Source organism: Carlito syrichta, unplaced genomic scaffold (genome assembly GCF_000164805.1).
Source record: "Carlito syrichta isolate Samal-C Ts95f unplaced genomic scaffold, Tarsius_syrichta-2.0.1 Scaffold307715, whole genome shotgun sequence".
Lineage (NCBI taxonomy): Eukaryota > Metazoa > Chordata > Mammalia > Primates > Tarsiidae > Carlito > Carlito syrichta.
The window spans coordinates 83,388-106,709 of NW_007251811.1; the positions used below are offsets into that span (position 1 = coordinate 83,388).

Below are 23,322 nucleotides of genomic sequence, written 5' to 3' on the forward strand. Positions count from 1 at the left end.
CCTAACTCAAATCAACAAAGTACAACAGTTGGAAAAAGCACTCGGCAAAGGGGGCTAAAGATGTTGTTCTCCCAACATTCTGCAAGCTGTGGCCCACGTGCCAGAAATGGCTACAGCATATGGGTGGTGGGGCAGTAGAAAGGGTGATGCCACCGTCGCCCATGGATACACCCTAACATATCTTCTCTCACACTCTCGATGTGTGCCTAGATCTGGGTTCACATGGGAGCCAGGATGATCCTGTGAAGGAAGAGTGAGAAAGGGGTGCAGGAGAGAGGGGTTGGAGAGGGGAGACAGGGCTTTCCAGGGGCCATCTCTGGAGTCCCATGAATTGCATCTGCCCATAAGACAGCCAGGTCCTTGCTCAGAGAGCAGTGGACTACTAACCATCATTGGGGTTGGTCAGAAATGGAAGAGCCCTCTGGTCCCCGAAGTGAGTGCCAACCAGCTCCCTGACACCTTTCCCTGGATGGCTCCTTCACTAAGGGGTTCTTCTTTCTACACAGCCTTTCCCAGTCTCTCTATGTTCCTCCCTCTGACAGTATCCTTTTATAATATTATTCCACACTTGATATTAGCCAAAAGGCTGAGAAGCGATTATAATGTCATTCCATTACTTCTTGTTTACTTTCTGCCCCATTCTGGGTTTCATCTGTGTTCTCTGAGAGATGTGTTTGTTTAAAACTGAATTGGAATTCAAAATGTTTCAGAAGATGGTTATGATTAAAACCCAATGGAAGCCAAATCAGGAGAGAGCCTAGAACAAAAAACAACAGACAACCAAATGTGGCTGAAACCAAGTCAATTATTTAAACCAATAAACACACACTTGGAAACTGACTCTGAACCACACAACAGTTTCTGTAGTTGGTAATAAGCACTCCAACCTCACTTTCTCTGAGGCAGTATTAGTGGGGTACAGGAAATCCCCTCTCATGGTACCTGTGTTCCCTTGTGGCAGCTGCCCTTCTCAGCCTGTCCTGCCTGCAGACAGATGATCAATCAGAAGAGTACTGCTGCACCCTACTACTGGATGGGGACCCTCCTCCCAGTGCTCACCATGAACCTCCAGGGGTGGCTGAAACCCTTTAATGCCACCTGTTTCAGTGGCACACTGGGGCTGCAAAGTTGCATGCTGTTTTTCCTTCTCCAATATTTTCAAATATTCCTTATTTAGAGTCAAATATGACAAATTCTTACCAATATGCAAGAATTCCGGGTAATGAACACATAATGAGGCATAAATAATCACAGCAACATGTTACAATTATATAGCATTTCGGTTTCCAAAGTGCTTATAATGGAACGGGAAGGAGAAAGAAAGCTAGTGCAGTAAGCGCCAGGCCCTGTGCTAGTCACTTACGTGTGGTCACAGCACTTAATTTTCACCATATAATTTCTGAGGGGGCATTGTTATTCTCAAACAAACTCAAAGTTAGAGGTGACAGGAAGTTCCCGAGGTGTCAGAGTGTGACAGGGAGAGTCCAGAGGGATACTGGGCCAGGGGTGACAGGAAGCTGTGAGGAAATGGCAGCTGCAGAGGAAGATGGTGACAAGGGCTTCCAGGGCTTGAAGCAAGTCTGACCCTACCAAAAACACAACAAGAAACTATCAGAGGCTTTTAAGCAGGGGTTTCCTGACATTCTAGGAAGAGTATTTGGGGTTGTGATTAGGGTGCCCTAGAAGAGAGAGGCTGGGAAGAGGAAGACCTGGTCACACTTTGTCTTCCCCTTTTTTGGATAGAAGACGGTTGTACTGTGATGAAAAGTGAAATATAATGACTGAGATGGCGGGACTGGGAGGAAAGGGGTGGATTCTAGAATCAGTAATGATGAAATCCACTATCTTGGATGTTCATGAGGGTGACATGGTCCAAGAGCACCTCATCTAGGGAGCACCAACATGGGAGACATCGGAGATCTGCAGACTCATTATGACCTTTGTCTGTAGTAAGGTGTCATATTTCAACAGGATCAGTAAATCATGACAATTTTCCCCAGAGCTGGGAGTCAGATGTCAGGAGAAAGGGCCACCCCTTCCTCCAATTTGTATAAAGGTGCCCCATGGGATAGTAGTAGCAAGCAGCTCTGAACCTAAGAGTAAAGAGATTATTTTAATTGTAACTTGCTGAATTTCATGCTGAGTTTTAGATATTCTTGGGATTTCCAGGTGGATATACCTTAAAAAGTAGGTGAAGGAAGAAACCCCAGTGAAGGAAAATCAAGGAAGAAAAAGCAAGCAAGAATAAGAAACTAAGAGAATAACTTGGAGGTGGCATTCCCTGAAAGTCTAAGCAACACAAGTGAAAAAAAAAACGAGTATGAAAAAGATAATTTAACAAGGTAGCAGAATATAGGATACAGATATCTGGATATCTAAAAATCAGTAGGCTTTGTTATTCTGCTGGCCATAATCCATTAAAAACTGAAATGGAAAATGATCTCATTCATGATAACTAGCAATTCACTTAACAAGACACGTAAAACTGTAACACTTTAGTGAAGGTGAAGGACATAAGACCTGAATAAAGAAAGAAATGTACTATGTTATGACCCTGGATGGGAAGACTCAATATAAATCTCCCCCAAGCCATAGATTGTATATGCATTTAACACAGCTCAATCAGAACCATATCAGAGTTTCTTACTAGTGAAGGTTAGGGCTGTGACAAGTGGATTCTAAGGCTCATCTAGAAGAGTAAATGTGTGCAATTCAGACAATAATCCACTGCCTGTCCAATTTAAATGCAAGAAAGTTTAAGTGCCAGAAGGCATCCTGGGAAATATGAATGGATTACAAAGTATGGTCACTACTTAAAACCTATGGAGGACATGCCCCTCAGGCACAGGAACAGTCACAGGATATATTACGAGCCTTGCATGGGCAAATGACAGGCCCGGCACTCCCACCTCTGACTGCTTATGGCCTACCAGACAGCAAGGATGTCCCTATGGTATGCACGAGAACAGTAGGACTGGAGAGAAAGAGTATTATTTTGCTTTCTCTGTGTAGACACTACATGTTAAAAAAAAAGTTTTATTGAGATAAAATCCACATATCATAAAATTTATCCATTTAAAGTGTACAATTCAGTGGGTTTTAGTATACTCACAGTTGTACGACCAACACCACTACCTAATCTTAAAATATTTTCATCTGGCCAGGCTCGGTGGCTCAGCCTGTAATCCCAGCACTTTGGGAGGTCGAGGCAAGTGGATTGCCTGAGCCCATGGGTTCAAGACCAGCCCGGGCAACTTGGCGAGACCTCATCTCTACAGTAAAAAATAAAAAACAGCCAGGCATGGTAGCGCACGTCTGTAGTTCTGGTTACTCAGAAGGCTGAGGAAGGATCACTGGAGCCCAGTTCAACGCTGGGGTGGCCGTGAGCATGTGTGCCACTGCACTCCAGCCTGGGCGAAGGAGTGAGACTCCAACTCAAAAAACAAAAAAGACAGCAAAAAAACATTTTTATCACCCCAAAAGAGAAACATTGTACCCATTAGAATGCAATCCACATTCTAACCCCTCTCCCTCCAGCCCTAAGCAAGCACTAATCTATTTCTAGTCTCTGTGGATTGGCCTGTTCTGACACCTTACATAGAATTATTGTACAATATGTGGCCTTTTATGTCAGGTTGCTTATTAAATAATGTTTTAAGGCTCATCCTTGAGATAGCATGTACCAGGACTTCATTATTCCTTATTGCTGTGTAATATTCCACTGTATGGATATATCACATTTTGTTTACTCATTCATCAGTTGATGGACATTTGGGCTGTTTCTACCTGAGGGCTATTATGAAGAACTTTCCTATGACCATTTCTGTACATGCTTTTGCAGACATATTTTCAGGTCTCTTGAGGACATACCTAGAAGTAGAATTACCAGGTCATATGGTAAATCTATGTTTAACTTTTCAAGAACTGTCAAACTGTTTTCCAAAGCAGCTGTACCATGTTACATTCTCACAAGCATGAAAGTACATGATGGTTCCAGTTTTTCCATGTCCTTGTTGACACTTGTTATTGTCTTTTTCATCACTGCCATTCTCCTGGGTATGAGATGGCATCTCGCTGTGGTTTTGATTTGCGTTTCCCTGATGGCTAATGATGTTGAGCATCTTTTCATATGCATATTCAACATCTGTATATCTTTTTTTGAAGAAACGTTTATTCAAATCCTTTGTTCACTGTCTTATTAGATTGTCTTTCTATTACTGAGTTTTAAGAGTTGCAAACAATAAATTCTTGAAAAAAGAAATGAGGGCCTTGCTTTCCCAGATACTAAAAAGTACTCCATCAAATTACTATAGTTAAAGTAGTAGAACCAACTCACATTATGTGAATCTGCCTGCTCCCAACATCTATTGGTAGCCCCAGTCAACACTTGCAGCACTTTCAGTCACCACAGAGCAGCAAGTCCCAGCTGAGGTGGAACAAGGCAACACTCTGCCTTTCGGCTTCCCTTCTTATACTGTAAACAAGTGTCCTTTTCATTGTCTACGGTGTCATGTTTTCTGTATTTTTATGTTTTGTGGGTGATTCCGCTGTTTAAAATGGCCCCTGTGGGAGGCTGTGCATGTGTGGGGCCAGAGGACATAAGAGAACTCTCTGTACTGTCCCCACTCAATTCTGCTGTGAACTCAACTTGCTCTAGAAAACAAAGTTTGGTAATCTTTTAAAAAATGCCCCCAAGTGTAGTGCTAAAGTGCCGTCTAGTGTTCCTAAATGCAAGAAGGCTGGGATGTGTCTTACAGAGGAAATGTGTGTTAGATACACCTATGTTCAGGCAAGAGTTATGGTGCTGTTGACTGTGAGTTTAATGTTAATAAATCAACAGTATATATTAAATAAGGTATATTTAAATAGAAATATACATAAAATAAAGTTGTGTATTGATTGGTTGTTGAAAATGTTGTGGCAGAGCTTGCAAAAGCCCAACCCTATATTTCTCCTAAGAGCAATAATTCGCTATTAATTTGGTGTGCTTAGGGATTTTGTAGAATGCAATTATCACAAATAATAAGAATCGGTTGTATCCTCTTACAGAGGAAGTTATATCCAATTCTTCTAAATAGAGAAAATATTAAAAAATGTAATTATTTTTTGGAGGGCAGGCTCCTTGTAGAAAAGGAACCCATTGGCATCAGTGTACCAGCTAGCATTGTTGTGAGAGGCTGCGTTCCACTTCAGTGAATTTGTTTTGGAGATTCTTTCAACATGTTTGCCCATTTCATGATGAGTGATTTATGCAAATAACCTGCCCACATTGCACTGAGTGTTCAGCAGTTTTTGACCAAAAACGGCATGATCCCCATCCTCCTATTTACCTGATCTTGCACCAGCAACGTTTTTTGTTGCCCCGGATGAAAAAAGCCCTCGAAGGGGAACATGCCCATGTTGAAGAAGTGAAACAAAAACCATAGAAGCCCTAAAAGGCATCAAAGTTGATGAGTTCAAAAACTGTTTTGAGCACTGGAAAAGGGTCTTGATAGGAATATTGCATCAAATGGAGAGTCCTTTGAAGATGACTGAAGTTCAATACACAATTTTTAATAAATAAATTCTGGTTTTCTTGGGTCCCCCTGTGTACATATAGAAGAAAACCTTAATACAACAGAAAGAGAATGTGGAAACAGATCCAATATATATATATATGTATTTAATTCATGATAGAGGTAGATTTTAATTTAGTGAGGAGAGTGTGGTTTCAGTAAATTATACTGGGACAACTGACCATCTACATGGAAGAAAATAAAGTTAGACCTCTACCTTTCACCATGTATTGAAATAAATTCTAGATTAAAGATATAAACAGGAGGATGGGGGGAAAAGATGTAAACAGATAAAATAAAATTTAAAAATAATCAGGGGAGCCAGGAGTAGTGGCATGCACCTCAAGTCCCAGCTATGCAGAATGCTGAGATGGGAGAATCTCCTGAATCCAAGTTTGAGACTAGATTGGGAAATGTAGTGAGACTCCATCCCCCCGCCAAAAAACCAAAATAACTATAGGCAAATACAAGAATAATTTTTATCATCTTCAGAGCAAGGAAGGCCTTCCTAAGCAAGACACATACCAAAAATGCTATAAAGAAAAAAATGAAACAATTTGACTAATACTTGCATGTAGTATAAGAGACAAAGAATTAATATTTCTAATATATAATGAGCTTCTATTTGACAATTTAAAAATTTAAATAAATTAAAAATTTTAAACAATTTTAAAGATGAACAAGTAATCACAGAAAAGTAACTATCAATGGCCTACAAAACCACATGAAAAGAACATCCAACTCTACAAATAATCAAGGAAATGCAGCTTGAAATAAGACACTATTATTCAGTTTTCTAACTGGCAAAACATTGACAGCATCTAGTGTTGAGGATCAACATATGATGTTAATTCATGTCTTTCCTGGAACCTCAGAATGTGACCTTATTTGAAAATTGGGTTTCTGCAGATGTAATTAGTTAAGATGAGGTCACGCTGAAGCAGAGTGAGCCCTAAGTCCAATCTAAATGATGCCCTTATAAGAAGAGAACACACACGGACACACACACACACAGAAGAAAGATAGCACGTGAGATGAAGGCAGAGATTGGGATTGTGCTAAAGCAAGCCAAGAAATGCCAAAGATTGCTGGATACTACCAGAAACTGAAAAAGGCAAGGAAGAATTCTTCTCTAGGACCTTGAAGAGGGGACACAGCCTTACCAAACTTGATCTGGGCCTACTAGCCTCCACAACTGAGAAAGAATCACTTTCTGTTGTTTTAAGTTGCCCAGCTTATGGTACTTTGTTTCAGCAAGCTCAGAAACTAACACATGCATGAGCCCTTTGTGTGTGTGTGTGAACCAATGAAGTATTTTATATTATACATATCAAGTCTATACAGTATACCTATCTATATAGAAATGGAAAGATTCAGAAGGATGCATACCAAGTTATTACTAGTTGTTACCTGAGTAGAAGAGTTAGAGGGATAGAGGTGAGATATTTTACTTTTCAAAAATCAAGATGTTACCCTTCTTTATTGTCTTTGTGTGCATATTTTTTTAATATACATATTTCCAAGTAAAAATATCTTTGGAGATCATGAAAATTGTAGCCAAGAACATCAACTCTGGAATGTAGAGTTAAGTCATCTCAGAAGGCCGGGCCCTGGAGAAGCTCTGAGAGAGAGGGGCAGAGACACAGCGGCCAGGCTGCCGGCCAGCAAAGAAAGAGGGAAATGAGGAAAAGGGGTCATCGGAATGGGGTGACCCTTGCCACCCATCTGGATTGAGGGAGCCCAAACTTCAAGAGATAGAACTATTTTTGATTTCTCTGTTGCCCTGAGATCATCAACATCCTGAAAGAATGTACCTACATTTAATGGGAAAGCAGGAACAGGCATGCCAGGCAGTGGACTGGGGAGTAGGGGATGGGTAGGGGCAGGCTCCTCCTCCCCTTCCCACAGAATCCTCAACAACTCAGAGAGATGTGGCCAGACTCCAGTTTGGCCTTCATCCATCTGAAAAGGTTCTGTCTGGCTGGAGCCATCAGGCCACAAAGTGAACAAAATCCCATCCAGGAAAACAGCCAAAAGTGGACCAGTCCATGCCACCCCAGGTCACGGCTTTTCTTCAGTTGTCTAACATGCTACACCTCACTTCCTTCCTCTGCTTCTATCCATTCTTCTTGAAGCACCTGATAGAAACGCCAGTGGAAGTCACATAGCAACTCCTATCTTTCTTTGAGTTCCCAAGACTTCTTTACTCCAGATATCCTCCTATATCAGCTATTTTTTTTTAGAAAGCAGGATTTATTGAGGACAGAAAAGCACCCAGAATGGGAGGGAATCTGAAGGTTGCCCTCAGATATTTTAAATAATAAAAAAGGTGTGACAGAGAAAAGACACTCTACATTTAAGAGTTCAATAAAGTTCCTGATCTGTATTCCAGATCCTCATCATGATTTGGAATCACTTCACTGTTTGAAATGGCAACAACCGTCTCAGACAAAACACAGCCTTGAAGTCAAAGTGCAGAAACTGGACCCTCCCTCCCTTCTCTACCCGTTGGGCACTCTGCAAAGTGGGTGGGCCCATGTAACCCATCTTGGTGCCTGAGAGTTGTTTACAAAGAAAACTCGCTCAGGCTGGTTCACTGTGGACAACCATAACATACTCTGGAATTCTGAATTAGGGCGAGGCTTTTCACACAAATTATTTACCTGGCCAAAAAAAAAAAAATCAAACTTGTTTCTTTCCAGGACACCAAACTCACTTTGGGTAAATTGGATAGAGAATAAAGAATGGCACAAAGCCAAAACTAGTGCTCCAAGAGTAGAGGGTTTTCTGTTTTAGTCACTGCTCTGTTAAGAAGAGTGCCTGGCATATATCAGGGCCTCATTAAGCCTTAATTTTAGGGGGAGAGGGAAAAAAGGAAGGAAGGAAGGAAGGAAGGAGGGAGGGAAGGAAGGAAGGAAGGAAGGAAGGAAGGAAGGGAGGGAGGGAGGGAGGGAAGCAGGCTGGCTGATTTCTCAGAAGCTGTAACAATAGCATTCAGTCCACGGGGAGAAAAATCAAATGAGCAGTCTAAATTCACAGAAACCTCAACATAAAGATTAAATAAATATAACCTTATGATTTCTTATATTAGAAATGTGCCCAAGAAAAACCTGCAAAGCCCCAACAAAGTTCTCATGCCTTTCACTGGGGTGTGCTCCATATTTAATCAGACTGCTCTCCAGAAGCTGCTTTTTTGTATAGCACCTTTTCCAGAATCCTGGACCTAAGGCAGGGATGAAGCCTTGATGATGATCTTCATACACTGTAGGGATGGAGGGAAGCCAATAAATCATTTTGTCAATAGCCTTCCTCCTGCAGGAAGCAACATATTTGAACGACTCCAAACCACAGAGTCCATCTATTTCCGTGAGTTTTCACTTGCATAAAAATTTGTTTCTCAATATGAGACTTTAGGTAGGTTAATCAATCCCCTTGCACATCAGATTCCTCATCTTTGAAATTGACATAAAAACAGTACTTGCCTTATGTGACTGTTGTGAAGACTGGGAAATTAATATAAAGTACATGGCACAAGGTCTAGGATACAGTAAGTGCTTGACAGGGCTGTTATTGTCACAGAAGGTAAGCTTATTTTGCAAATAAAAGAATAAGGCATTCCTTGAGGTCCAAGCATTTCATCTTTGGGCACACGCCTGTACTCTCTAGGTATGACTGGGTCCTTAGTTCTAAGCCAATGAATGATTTGCTATTTCCAAAACTCCTTAATGTTGCTGGATCCACTTCATCCTTCCCTTGAGGGCCCACGGAAGCATAGAGCTCAAAATGTACACCTTCTCACTGTATGTGAGAATTATCCTAGGATTCCTTGGCAGAAATGAGTGTTTTGACTTAAAATTGACCAGAAAATGGCCACAGTAGATAAAATAACTGGCCTAACATGCTGGCACCTGGCCTGGCTGCGGGCAGAGATGGCAGGCAGTGAGTGTGGGCTAATGGACAGAATGCTGGACTGGAGTCAAGAAACTACGGCTCAAGTGTGATCGTGTCACTTTTAGCTGGGAAAGCAAGTTTGTTCACCTCTCCTGGCCTCAGTTTCCTCTTAAAGCTGGGATATATACTAGACTAACTCTGAAGTTCCTTTCTAGCTCTCAGACTCAATGATGTCATAGAAATGGTGAAAGCCAAGAGGATGGTTAGCAGGAGCAAAGTGGATAAAAAGATATGAGGCCAGGAGCAGGGCGGGAGGGGACCCTAAGAATGTGAATGTAAAGGGAAAACTATGAGTAAGTAAAAGAAAGGACTAAGTACGTCAAATGTTATCCATAAGGTGCAGGCGGGGAAGATGAGCTGGACTGAAAGCCTAGGAAAAGAGCAGTTTAGGAAAATTCTAAAGGGCCAACAGTTTGGAAGACCACATATCTCTGGAACTGCAGTACCAGCCAGAAGGAACCTTGTCTCTTCAGGGACCAGGGAGCTAAGAGAGAAAAAGAATGTAAAAGTCCAAAATCAAAGTTAAAGCTAGAATCTTCAGTTCTACTGTGTAGCTACAACTAATCACATCAGAGGTTAAGAACTCAGACTCTGAAGACTGGCTACCCAGGTTCAAATCATGGCTCCATGACTTACAAGCCTTGGGACCTTAGGCAAGTGACCTAACCTTTCTGTGCCTCAGTGTCTTCATCTCTAAAAAAGGGGATAAAACCTAAAGCTCCCTCATTGGGATGTTGTAAAGATTAAATGAGCCAACAACCGGAAAGTCCCTTGAGCAGGGTCTGGTATCTGTTAAGTACTAAAGTGTTAGCTTATGTACTTATTTTCTGCTACAGAGTGGGATGTTTACACATCTCACTGCAAAGTCACTTCATTCTCCTCATCAAGAGGATTTAGGGACAGGATTTCCCACCAGAGGCTGAAACCCAGAAAAAGAACCCCAAGTCTGTTGTCCTTTTATTCCCTGGGCGGGGTCAGGAGGAAAGCTCCAAGCACTGCTTATAGAGCCTTTAGTATGTCACCAAGTCTTCAACTGCCCTCCATCAATCCTAAGGCACACTGCAAGGGGCACCAGATGACCATAGGAGCATCAGACAGGCCAGCACTTAAGGAAACAACATGCTCCTGGGTTTCCTCTGGGGAATCTGCCATTCTTTCCCCTGCATATTCTTTAAATGTTCTGCTAAGTAATCCTAACTTGAAGGCAGTTGTTTTTTGGCACCAAGACATTAAAAATGATATCATTTTAGTTTTTCTCGCCCTCTTACAGACCCAGAGGTTCCCACTTGATGTACTAATTATCACCCATGTGTTTTTATTTACCCCTCAAGTCATTATGCATTCCTAATTTTTCTTCCAAATGCTGTAAAAAACACTGTTGGTTTTACATGTCTACAGTGTCCCAGAATTATCACACCTAGGAAAACATGGTGCATCAATATCCCCACTTATAAGTAAAAACAGCACTTTAGTAGAATCAACATCATTAAAGAACAAAAGCCACACCCTTCCAATGCTCTCTCCCTTTATGACTGAGCTCCAAGGACTCATTTTATTTCCATCTGCAAGGCAAAATATTAATGTAAAGTGGACCAAATAATCTGATTTTTTGGCCAGACACTAGTGTTCCTTGAATTTTTAAAATATGATTTAGAGAAGGAGCCATCACTGTCCATTGACTATTCTGTTTCTCAACCCAAAAGTCTTTGGAGATTGACTTTATAGGATGGGGGGAAGAAAGTAATGCCACCAACTGGGTTCTGCTTGCTTCATCCACACGCCAAAGAGCAGAAGAAGTTGCCTTTAGGGAGGCTGTGAGGGGAAGACAGTCAGGAAAGGAGAATGAAGTGTCTGAGGAAGCAGTGCAGGTTGGCCTAACTGACAAGTTTCTCTGGCTCTTTCCCCAAATGCTCCTGATAGGAGTTGGAAACTGCATTTTTTTGAGCTCTGTTGATAATATTTCAAAAATAGCCTTCCCGATAAATACAAGGAAGTTATATCTGGAATTTAAAAACTAAGTATATAAGCTGTTGATTAAAAAAAAACACTCATGGGGTTCAGTTCTTGTCTTACAATGTTCCCTTCCTCCAATTTTGATATAATTTTAGAAATCTTACCATGACTTCCTTAAGTGTACAAAAATAGCTTTCAATGGAGAACTGTTCCATGGGATGATCTGTATGACTGATAGGTCTTAGTTTAAAGAATTTCATTATAAATATAAAACTTAGATTAAACTAGTAATTTTTTTTTTTTTTTGAGTAGGAGTCTCACTCTGTCACCCAGGCTGGAAAGCAGTGGCACGCTCCCGGCCACCGCAGCCTTGACCTGCAGGGCTCAGGCGATCCTTCCACATCAGCCAGAATTCCAAGTAGCTGGAACTACAGGCACATGCTACCATGCCTGGCTAATTTTTTGATTTATTGTAAGAAATGAGGTCTCTCCAAGTTTCCCAGGCTAGTTTCGAACCGTGGGCTCAGGCAATCCTCTCACCTCAGCCTCCCAAAGTGCTGGGATTATAGGTGTAAGTCACCGTGCCCAGCCACTAGTATATATTTTTAAAAAACATTTTCTTAAAAGTTATGCTAGATCCTGAAGGTTTCAGAACATAGTTATACAAAACTTTCTATAATCTGTTTGTGATATTAATGCATACATTCCTCCATATGGACAAATAAGATAAACATCACCCCCCCAAAAATCCCAAAATAACATCCCTCTATTCTTTCCTCAAAATAAATGTCAAGTCTTATCACATGTTACACTATTCTCAAAAGGAAACCCCTCGAATGGCCTTCCAGACTATGAATTCCCATGCTGCCACTGATGCTCTGTTACTAAATTTAAGTGTTTTTAAATTTAACTTACTGGCAAATTTTATACAGTTTTGAGCACTAAATTAAGTGATCCGTGACAGAAAGAAAGACCACATTGAAAAAGAGGGATATACCTAGTCAAAAACCTAGCCCAATGGGCCAAGCACTGTTAGAAGATCTGTTTCAAAGCAAGCTGGACTCAGATGCTTTCAATAAATCAATAGATATTTATTAAATATCCATTATGGCTAGGGCTCATAGGGGAAAGGATAGAATAAGATACAGTCAAACACTTTTTATGGGGAAACAAGTCACCCCACCATGAGTTCTGGAATTAGAGGGCTTAAATCTGGCTCTACTAGATGTGTTTGTCTGGCAGATTTCTTAATCTCACTGAGCCTCAGTTTCCTAGTCCGCAAGTGGAAGAAATGTACTCCATTCCATAGAGTTTTAGTGGTGACTGGATTAGATGAGACCATATAGGAAAGGTGTCTCTCATTACATAACAATGCTATTTTTTTCCTCCATCATATACTGTTAAGAAAACAGTAAGTAGTAAATGCAGCGTTCTACCTGGAAGGGGTTTGTCTTCATTACCCCCATGCAGAGGAACTCCCTTATTTTCTGACATGTACTTCTTGGTGATGGGCAAGGACATCAGCCTAATGTGATGGATAAGTGAGCGCCAGGTGTGAGCTCCAGAAAGCACTGGCTCAGGTGCTAATGGGCTGAAAGGCTGAATCAAAAAGTAGGCAGTGAGCAAGATTAATCCCAAGGTTACAAGGACCTACAAGGAAAGATAGGAAAGGTATTAATAATCATCCCTGCAAACAAAATACCTTGATGTCAAGAAAAAAACAGACCTCTTCTGCTATTTCCAATATGTCTTAAAAACTAATCAATTATCATAAACAAGCCACTTACACTCATTTCTTGAAGCATTTAAAATTTGAGAACTATGAGGAAGGAAAGGCTCACGCTTCTACTATACAATCAGGAGCTATGTCCATCATTTAAAAAATAAACAAATACAGCTTGATGATAAAGACAGCTTTCATCTAGAACATTTAACAACAAGTAACACATGGTAACACATGGTTTTTCTGTTTATTCACAGAAAAACCAAGGCTCAAACGTGAATCAGTCAACAATAATATCTGAGAAGAATGTTGACAGGTTTGTGCTCTAAGTGATTTCCAAGTCAGAAATCATTTTTACCTTATACACAGCTATGAGGAGAGGATGCTGGGGTGGCCCCCTCTGAGGTTCATTCTTTTCCAGCAGCTGTCGGATAAATTTTTCAATCGCCTTCTCTGACATGCCACATTGATGGCCTGTCTGTCTCACCAAATCAACAGTTTCTGAAAGTTTGTCATAAATGCTGAGCTCATTGGCAGCAAGATCCATGTCTTCCCATATAAATTCCCTGAGAGAGAGAAAATAAACGTAAAAAAAAGAAAGATGGTTTCTTGAAGTATTTCCTCCTCAAAGCTACTTTCTTGACCATCACTTTAATAAAATACAATGAATATGTTACTTGATTGTGGGCTAGTAACAGTTTACAGACCATCACGGTGGTCAAACATTCTGGAGCACAATAAATCCTAATGGGACTCTGAAGCCTCCAAAAAGGTTTCACAGGAGCTTTGCTACTGGTAATTCACTCAAATTTTAAACATGGAATATAGACAGTGTTGTTGATCAATTATTTCTAATTATACCAGAGAGATCTTTTAGCAACACAAGAAGAGAAGCTGAAGGTGAGATTTGCTGAGGAGCATGCTGATAAGCTTTGTTCTTAGCAGAGCAAGGATTTCAGACACCACCACACAAAAAAAGACCTTGAAGTCTGCAGTCCTTATCCTTTTCCACAATTTTAGACAACAAGGGGCATGTTATTTGTATTTATATACTTAAAAGACCTAAAATCTATAGTTTCAAAGTCAATTTGTGTTATTCAGTTACTTTAAAGTCAGACTGTTTCACAGGGTCCATAGATCAAAAAGTAAAAACTACAGTGGCAAAGTGGAGTTCTCTCTGTATCATCTGTAAAACAAAATTAAATCATTCTTATAAAAAGTACTTTCAGCCAGACTCGATGGCTCAGCCTGTAATCCCAGCACTTTGGGAGGCCGAGGCGAGTGGATTGCCTGAGGCTGCAGGTTCAAGACTGGCCTGGACAACTTGGCAAGACCTTGGCTTGACAATAAAAAAAAAAAAATTAGCCAGGCGTGACAGTGCACATCTGTAGTTCCAGCTGCTTGGAAGGCTGAGGTGGAAGGATCGCCAGAGCCCAGCAGGTCGACGCTGGGGTGCCACTGCACTCCAGCCTGGGCGACAGAGTGAGACTCCAACTCAAAAAAAAAAAAAAGTACTTTTATTACAGAACAAAAATATTTTTCATTTACAGAAAGAAGAACAGTGCTGAGGGTTTATGATCTCTTTTACTAAGGTTTTTTTATTTTATTTTTAAATGCAGAGGGTACTATTATTTCACATACTTCATTTCTGAAGTGCTTCTAACCTCAAAAAGCACTGACATGGTACACGTGTACTCACTCAGTAAGGAGATGCTACCACCTGTAGGGTGGAGCGCAACAGTCAAGTTGCTCCAATGCAACCCAGCACACATACCAGCAGCTCCTCTTCTAGCAAAGCGCCTCCCAGTGACTTCTTTATGTGGTCTTCTTTGTGACTATTAAGCATTTAGTTTATTAGATCTTAACCTGGCCTGCTCATTGGAAGCACCTAGAAAGCTTTTAATAAATACTTGACTGGGCACGGTAACTCATGCCTGTAATACCACACCTGTAATCCCAACACTTTGGGAAGTGGAGGCGAGAGGATTGCCTGAGCCCAGAAGTTCAAGACCAGCCTGGGCAACTTGGCAAGACCTGAGACCTTATCTCTACAGTAAATCAAAAAATTAGCTAGGCGTGGTGGCGCGTCCTTGTGGTTCCAGCTACTGAGAAGGCTGAGGTGGGAGGATCGCCTGAGCCCAGGTTGAGGCTGCAGTGGCCATGAGTGTGTCACTGAACCCCAGCCTGGGCGACAGAGTGAGAATCCAACTCAAAAATACATACATACACATACATATATATATACTCATGCCTAGGTTTCAACCCAGATCAATTAAATCAGAATCAGAAGACTTCTTTTTTTTAATATATATTTTTTATTTTAAAATTGTGGGGTACAGTTAAGGGTTAGGTATACAAATACTCATTGTGCAGGTACCCTTGTTGATGAGGTGTGCCCCCCTTATCAGAAGACTTCTAATGGTGGATTAACAGACATGTAATCTAGACTTTGAGGAACTGGGGGAGGAGGAAGAACTCCTCAAACCAAACTCCCAACACTCAGATAAAAGGATGGTGCAAACTATAGTTAAGCCTTGAACAACACAGAGTTGAACTGTACGGGTGCAACAGAGGCAAAAGACTAACATAACTAACTCCATCTGAGCTCTGCTTATGCTTGCACATAGGCTCGGATAATTTTGAAACACTGAAAACATAGGAACAAGTATGCAGCTGTTGAGACTAACTCTAAGAAAAAGCAGAATATGTACACTGTGTTTTGTTCAAGATTTAAATAAACATTGTGACGTGAACAAGGACAAAGAAGCTTCCCAACTCCTGCAAATAGTTTTCCCCAAGTCCGTTTCCCTTTAAAAATCTTATGATCAGCCTCAGGAACTTGAGATGATCTTTGAGACATTAGTTCCTCATCTCCTCAGGTTGCTGGCTCTTGAGTAAACCTGTTTTCCTTACACGAATCCTTGTCTTTCGAGTTTGGCTTTTGAGTGATGAGCAGCTGAAGCTGAGTTCAGTTACATGGGTCCACTTATACGTGGATTGTTTTTCAATCAACCAAGCATCCAAAATACAGTATCTGTGAGATGTAAAACCACATAAATAGAGGGCTGACTTTTCATATACATAAGTTCGGTAGAACTGACTAAAGGACTTGAGTATGCAAAGATTTGGGTACATGAGAGGGTCCTGGAACCAATATCCTAAGTACACCAGAGGACAGCTATATTTTTTAATTTTTTTTTTTTGAGTTGGAGTCTCACTCTGTTGCCCAGCTGGACTGCAGTGGCATGCTCACAGCTACTGCAGCCTTGACCCGCTGGGCTCAGGCAATCCCTCTGCCTCAGCCTTCCAAGTAGCTGGGACTACAGGTACACACCACCACACCTGGCTCATTTTTTAATTTTCTGTAGAGATGAGGTCTCACCAAGTTGTCCAGGCTGGTCTCAAAACCCTGGGCTCAGACAGTCCTCTCACCTCTGCCTCCCAAAGTGCTGAGATTACAGGTGTGAGCCACCATGCCTGGCATCAGTTATGTATTTTAAACGTGTATTTCAAACAAATGGCATTAGGACAACTCTGGATATCCACATGGGAAAGAATGAAGTTTGACCCTTCTTTATACCATACACAGTAATTAACACAAAATAAACTGAGCCAAAACTATAATAGTCATAGAAGAAAAGAGGGGAAAAGCTTTTTGATACAAAATTAGGCAATGGCTTCTTAGATATGACACCAGAAGCACGAACAGCAAAATAAAAAATAAATTAGACTTCACAGAAGTTAAAAACTTTTGTGTCTCAAATGATATCATCAAGAAAGTGAAATGACAGAAATGGGAGAAAATATTTGCAAATCATATATCTGATAAGGGATGGTATACAGAATATATTAAGAATTATCACAAATCAATAATAAAAAGACAATCTAATAAAAACATAGACAAAGGATTTGAGTAGCCATTTCTCCAATAAAGATATACAAATGGCCAATAAGCGCACAAAAAAATATTCAACATCATTAGCTACCAGAGAAATGCAGCTCAAAACCACAATGTGATACCATTTCACATCCACTGGGATAGCTATAATAAAAAAGTCAGATAATAAGTGTCAGTAAGGACATGGAGCAATTGGAACTCTTGTACAATGCTGGTGGGAAGACAAAATGGTACAGCCACTGTGGGAAATGGCTTGGCAGTTTCTCAAATAGTTAAACTATCCCACTCCTAAGGTAGTGAGTTATGTATGTCAGAGAACTGAAAACAATGTTCTCTGTATGTGCCCAAGAGGACTGAAAACATATGCTTACAGAATAACTTGTGCATGATGTTAATAGCAGCATTATTCATACTAGCCCCCAAATGGAAGTAACCCACATGTCCTGAGGAAAGGATAAACACAATGTGGTATATCCATATACGGCAATATTATTGGATGATAAAAAGGAATGCATGATACATGCTACATGTGGGTCAATCTTGAAAACATTAAAGACAGTCACAAAAGATTACCTATTATGACTATGCTTATATGAACTGTCAAGAATAGGCAAATCTACAGAGATAGAAAGCAGACTCCCAGGTGGGGAGTGACTTATCTGAGACCACAGTCAGTTGTCACCTAAGCCTCATCTGGACCTCACAGTCTTTACTCTGCCATTTCTGAGTAGCAGTCAGGAGAAGGAATTACAAAGCATTAAAAGCCATACTAACAACAACAACAACAACTACAAAAACCCAGAAATTAAGATGTAGCATTTCCAATTTAAAATAAGTCGGAAGCCAGGCTCGGTGGCTCAGCCTGTAATCCCGTGCCTTTGGGAGGCTGAGGTGAGTGGATTGCCTGAGCCCACGGGTTCGAGACCTGCCTGGGCAACTTGGCAAGCCCTCATCTCTACAATAAATCAAAAAATTAGCCGGGCATGGTAGCACACGCCTGTAGTTCCAGCTACCTGGAAGGCTGAGGCGGAAGGATGGCCGGAGCCCAGCAGGTCGAGGCTGCGGTGGCCGGGAGTGGCCACTGCACTCCAGTCTGGGCAACAGAGTGAGACTCCAACTCAAATAAATAAATAAATAAATAAATAAAATACGTCGGGAGTAGATGATCTCTGGGAAATGAGATTATAGCTGATACTAATTTTATTTGTGCTTTCCTATTTTTCAAACTTTTCTTGTATCAATTTTGTAATCACAAAATTTCCAGTTACTCCTAAGGAACATCATTCGGCACAAAACAAGCCAGAGAAGTGCAGCAATGCATGGCCATGCACCACCATGCAGCAATGCATGGCCATGCACCACAGGGAGGGGTAGGGCATGATTTGCCAAGCCAATCACTTTTGGACTTTCCAGAGAGCTGTATTTAAATGTTATAGCTAGAAAAATGGAAGCAGCACTGGATTAGGAGAGAAGAGGGCTGAATTTCTATTCAAGCTTTGCCAATCACTAGTGAAATGATTTTGGTTAAAGTTGCTTGGTCTATTTCTGCACCCAAAAAGAAGACTGGACCATAAGATCTTTAAAGTCTCGTCTTAGCCAGGCTTGGTGGCTCAGCCTGTAGTCCCAGCACTTTGGGAGACCGAGACGAGTGGACTGCCTGAGCCCATGGGTTCAAGACCCCCTCAGCAACTTGGCAAGACCTTGTCTATACAATAAATCAAATATTAGCCGGGCGTAGTAGCGCACACCTGTAGTTCTGGCTACTTAGAAGGCTGAGGCGGAAGGATCGCTGGAGCACAGTGGGTCGAGGCTGTGGTGGCCGGGAGTGTGCCACTGCACTCCAGTCTGGGTGACAGAGTGAGACTCCAACTCAAAAAAATAAAATAAATAAAAAATAAAAAATAAAGTCTCCTCTTGCTCTGAAATTCTAAGAGTCTATTCAGTTCATTAGAAACTAAAAAGACATCTGGGCTCGGTGGCTCAGCCTGTAATCCCACGCCTTTGGGAGGCTGAGGTGAGTGGATTGCCTGAGCCCGCGGGTTTGAGACCCGCCTGGGCAGCGAGACCTCATCTCTACAATAAATAAAAAAATCAGCCAGGCGTGGTAGCGCGCGCCTGTAATTCCGGCTACTCGGAAGGCTGAGGCGGAAGGATCACCAGAGCCCGGCAGGTCGAGGCTGTGGTGGCCGGGAGCGGCCACTGCACTCCAGTTTGGGTGACAGAGTGAGACTCCAACTCAAAAAAAAAAAAAAAAAAGAAAGAAACTAAAAAGACTTGGCCGGGCTCGGTGGCTCAGCCTGTAATCCCGTGCCTTGGGAGGCTGAGGTGAGTGAACTGCTTGAGCCCGCGGGTTCAAGACCCACCTGGGCAACTTGATGAGACCTCATCTCTACAGTAAAATAAAAAAAAATTAGCTGGGCGTGGTAGCGCGCGCCTGTAGTTCCAGCTACCTGGAAGGCTGAGGCGGAAAGATCGCTGGAGCCCAGCACGTCGAGGCTGCAGTGGCTGGGAATGGCCACTGCACTCCAGTCTGGGTGACAGAGTGAGACTCCAACTCAAAAACAAAACAAAACAAAAAAAAGACTTATATCTAACTGCATTTCTATTCCTGCTCTCACCCTATATGGCAGGTGCCTTGCTAAACACTCTAGAAACATTATCTCAGTGAATCCCTCACCATGAGGTCATAAGGTAGGTGTGATATTAATCCCATTTCATAGATGTCCAAGGCTCAGGAAGGTCCCATGCCTCGCCTGGGTGTGAACACGAGTGTGCTTGACTTCAGGGTTGGTGCTTTCAACCTTTATGCATGCTGCCTCCCTTACCACTTACTTTCCTATTCTGAGCTGGCAGTTCCAAGACCATGTATCTCTTGACCACAACTGAGTGGCTGAGAACTGGAAAGTGATTGACTACAATAATTCCTGCAAAGAGAGTGAAGTAATAACTTACTATAATATTTATCATTTGTGACCAGTGGTTCCAGAGATGGCATTTTCCTGTTTAAATCAACAAGGATGGCCAGGCGCGGTAGCCCACGCCTATAATCCCAGCACTTTGGGAGGCCGAAGTGAGAGGATTGCCTGGCCACAGGTTCGAGACCAGCCAGGGCAACTTGGTGAGACCTCATCTCTACAATAAGTAAAAAATTAGTGGGGCGTGGGGTGCATGCTTGTAGTTCCAGCTACTTGGAAGGCTGAGGCAGAAGGACTGCATGAGCCCAGCAGGTCAAGGTTGCAGTACCAGTGAGAGTGCCAGGGCCCTCCAGCCTGGGCGACAGAATGAGACTCCTACACATAAATAAATAAATAAACAAACAAATAAATCAAAAGGGACATTTTAGGAAAGGAAGTAGGAATAATGTCCATTCAAATACATTACAATAAATTATCCAATAATACTCCGTCAAAAGCCATTAAAACTCAGGAGGGATTGGGCACGGTGGCTCATACTTGTAATCCTAGCACTTTGAGAGACGGAAGTGAGAGGACTGCCTGAGCCCAGGAGTTCAAGACCAGCCTAGGCAACTTGGTGAGACCTTGTCTCTACAATAAATAAAAAAATTAGCTCGGTGTGATGGCACGCACCTGTAGCTCCAGCTTCTTGGAAGGCTGAGGCTGAAGGATTGCCTGAACCCAGCAGGTCAAGGTTGCAGTGGCCGTGAGTGTGCCACAGCCCTCCAGCCTGGGTGACAAAGTGAGACTCCAACTCAAAAAGAAAAATCCAGAAACAAAAATTAAAAACTCAGGAGAGGACCAGAAAGAAAAGAATTCAGAAAGGAATTATAGAAAAAAATTCCAGTAAAAACTGTAAAGTGTGTATATTGGAAGGTGGGATCCCTCAGGCAGAAGAGAACATCACATTGGTATGCCCTTAGAACCTGCAGGGGACAGAAGTGCTGGTTAGTCTAAGAGGATCAACCATTATATTTGTGATGACTGTTTCATAACCTTTGTAAACCTCTGGTTTGCTCTCACCCTTTTTTCAGAAACAGAGTCTTGCTCTGTTGCCCAGGCTGGAGTGTAGTGGTGCCATTACACCTCACTGCAGCCTCAAACTCCTGGGTTTAAGCCCTCTTCTCATCTCAACCTCTTAAGTAGCTAGGACTACAGGCACACAGCACCATGCCCAGTCAATTTTTAAGTTATTATTATTATTTTTTTTAGAGATTGGGTCTTGCTATGTTGCCCAGGCTGGTCTCGAACTCTTAGTCTCAAATGAGCCTCCTGCCTTGGCCTCCCAAAGTGCCAGGATTATAGGCATGAGCCAGCATGCCCAGCTCTTTGCTCCCTTTTGCTACTCATTAAATTCCCAGTTTGTACAACAAAAAAACAAAACCCAACCCCCTCCCCCCCTTTTTTTTCTTTTCTGGTGATTCAAGTATAGACTATTACAACACTGAATGTATTTTTGGAACCCGTACATCCTTCGTGCCAGAGATTGTGACACATTTCTCAAGTTATCGAAAAGGAAGTTACTAGTAACTTGGCGATGTTTCTAAGAACACCTGGGGATCTTGCTAAGAAGCCCTCCTTTTGGCTTTGGTTTGATCCATGGCTCTAAACTGGAAGAGTCTCTGCCCCACAGGGGTATCTGGAGACATTTCTGATTGTCTCACTAGAGGGATACTACTGGCATCTAGTTGGATATGATGATGTTAATTAAACAACAAAATCTTGTCACTTTAAAAAAATCAAACACAAAGTCATGGCTAAGCATCAAGCATGACAGGAATGAGTGAAATCAGTTGAGAGTTGATGGTGATCCATTCACCTCGAGAGAGGAGGTCCAAGAGAGAAACTCAGAAGAGTGAGCTTGCAAACAGTGTCTTAACCTGCAAGGGCACAGGCAGGATTGCAAGGTATCACACACCACTCTGGACATACTAAGTTTTTAAACAACTCTTCCCTGCAGACTAAAGGAACATTCCCAATTAAGAGACACTGATTCTGCTCCTCAGGGGACATTTGGCATGTCTGAAGACATTTTTGTTTTATTTATTCTTTTTTCGCAGTAGGCAAACATATCCAATAAAGACATTTTTGATTACCAAAAGTGGACGGAAGCTAGGCACTGTGGCTCACAACTATACTTGGGAGGCTGTACTTGGCTCAACTACTCTGGAGGCTGAGGCAGGAGGATCACTTGAGGCCAGGAATTCGAGGTTGTAGCATGCCATGACTGCACCTGTGAATAGCCACTGCACTCTAGCCTAGGTAACATAGCAAGACCCTGTCTCTAAAAATAATAATAATAATAAATTAAAATAAAAAACAAACTGGAGGGATACTCCTTGCATCTAGTAAGTAAAGACTAAACATCCTACAATGCACGGGCCAGCCTGCTATAACAAAGAACTGACCCGCTCAACATTTTAAAAGTGCTGAGATTGAGAAAACCTGCTTTCAAGAAAGGCTCGTGGGAGGTAAGCCAGGGAGCGCGTTCACTTCTGAAGGAGCACTACAGGAATAGAAGGAAGCAGCTGACAGCTCTAATGAGCTGTTTTCCACAATCCCTTCCAGTCTATGAAGAAACAGGGTGAAGGCACAGCTGATAGAACTTATCCATAAAAATGTTTGTTTAAAACAGAAAACAGGTTAAAAGAAGACTAAATGTAAACTTCTTTGCCCTGTTTAGCAGAGAATTGATTCCTCAGTAGATGCAAACATGTCCTGAGCACTGACTGACATCACCCTGGAGGTTCTGAGTCTTCTGAAATGCCATGTCAGCTAGGCGGCTCTAAGATGCAATGCTGATTCATCTAGTTTAAACACTGTAGATCAGAAGGAACGTTTCAAAAGCCCATCTAAATATGTCCCAATCATCAACACTGGGAGCAATATCCAGAATAAATCAAGCTTTCTTTTTCCCCTACTTGGTTCTTTAGTATTGTGCTAGTCATGTAGTAGGGTATCCATTTTTAGTGTTATGAATATATTCCATTCTATTTTACCCAGTGATACCCATTAATTGAAGTTAGACTCTATGAAAGAAAAAAATTGTAATTAAAACCACTAAGGAAAAAAACCAACATATGAAAGGTAAAAAATTGATAAAACATTAAAATGATTAATATGATTTAAAAGAGTAATAACTTAAAACGGTAGCTGAACTCGGTGGCTCAGCCTGTAATCCCGTGCTTTGGGGAGGCTGAGGTGAGTGGATTGCGGGTTTGAGACCCACCTGGGCAACTTGGCGAGACCTCATCTCTACAATAAATCAAAAAATTAGCTGGGCGTGGT

General features: G+C 41.7%; 1 protein-coding gene across 3 annotated transcripts in view; it reads right to left on the minus strand.

Annotated features, from left to right (window-relative positions):
• CUNH6orf89 (chromosome unknown C6orf89 homolog) overlaps nt 1–23,322 on the minus strand; it is a 39,371-nt gene that overhangs the window by 10,664 nt on the left and 5,385 nt on the right. The window contains exons 2-4 of one of the 3 annotated variants that reach the window (XM_021715808.1): nt 19,906–20,004; nt 13,541–13,748; nt 12,896–13,109 (exon numbers count right to left, since the gene is read on the minus strand). In XM_021715808.1, the coding sequence (XP_021571483.1) occupies nt 12,896–13,109; nt 13,541–13,729 (403 nt within the window). In that variant the 5' untranslated portion in view covers nt 13,730–13,748; nt 19,906–20,004. The remainder of the gene's footprint in view (nt 1–12,895; nt 13,110–13,540; nt 13,749–19,905; nt 20,005–23,322) is intronic. The other 2 variants (XM_021715809.1, XM_008064579.2) reach the window with 2 other exon arrangements.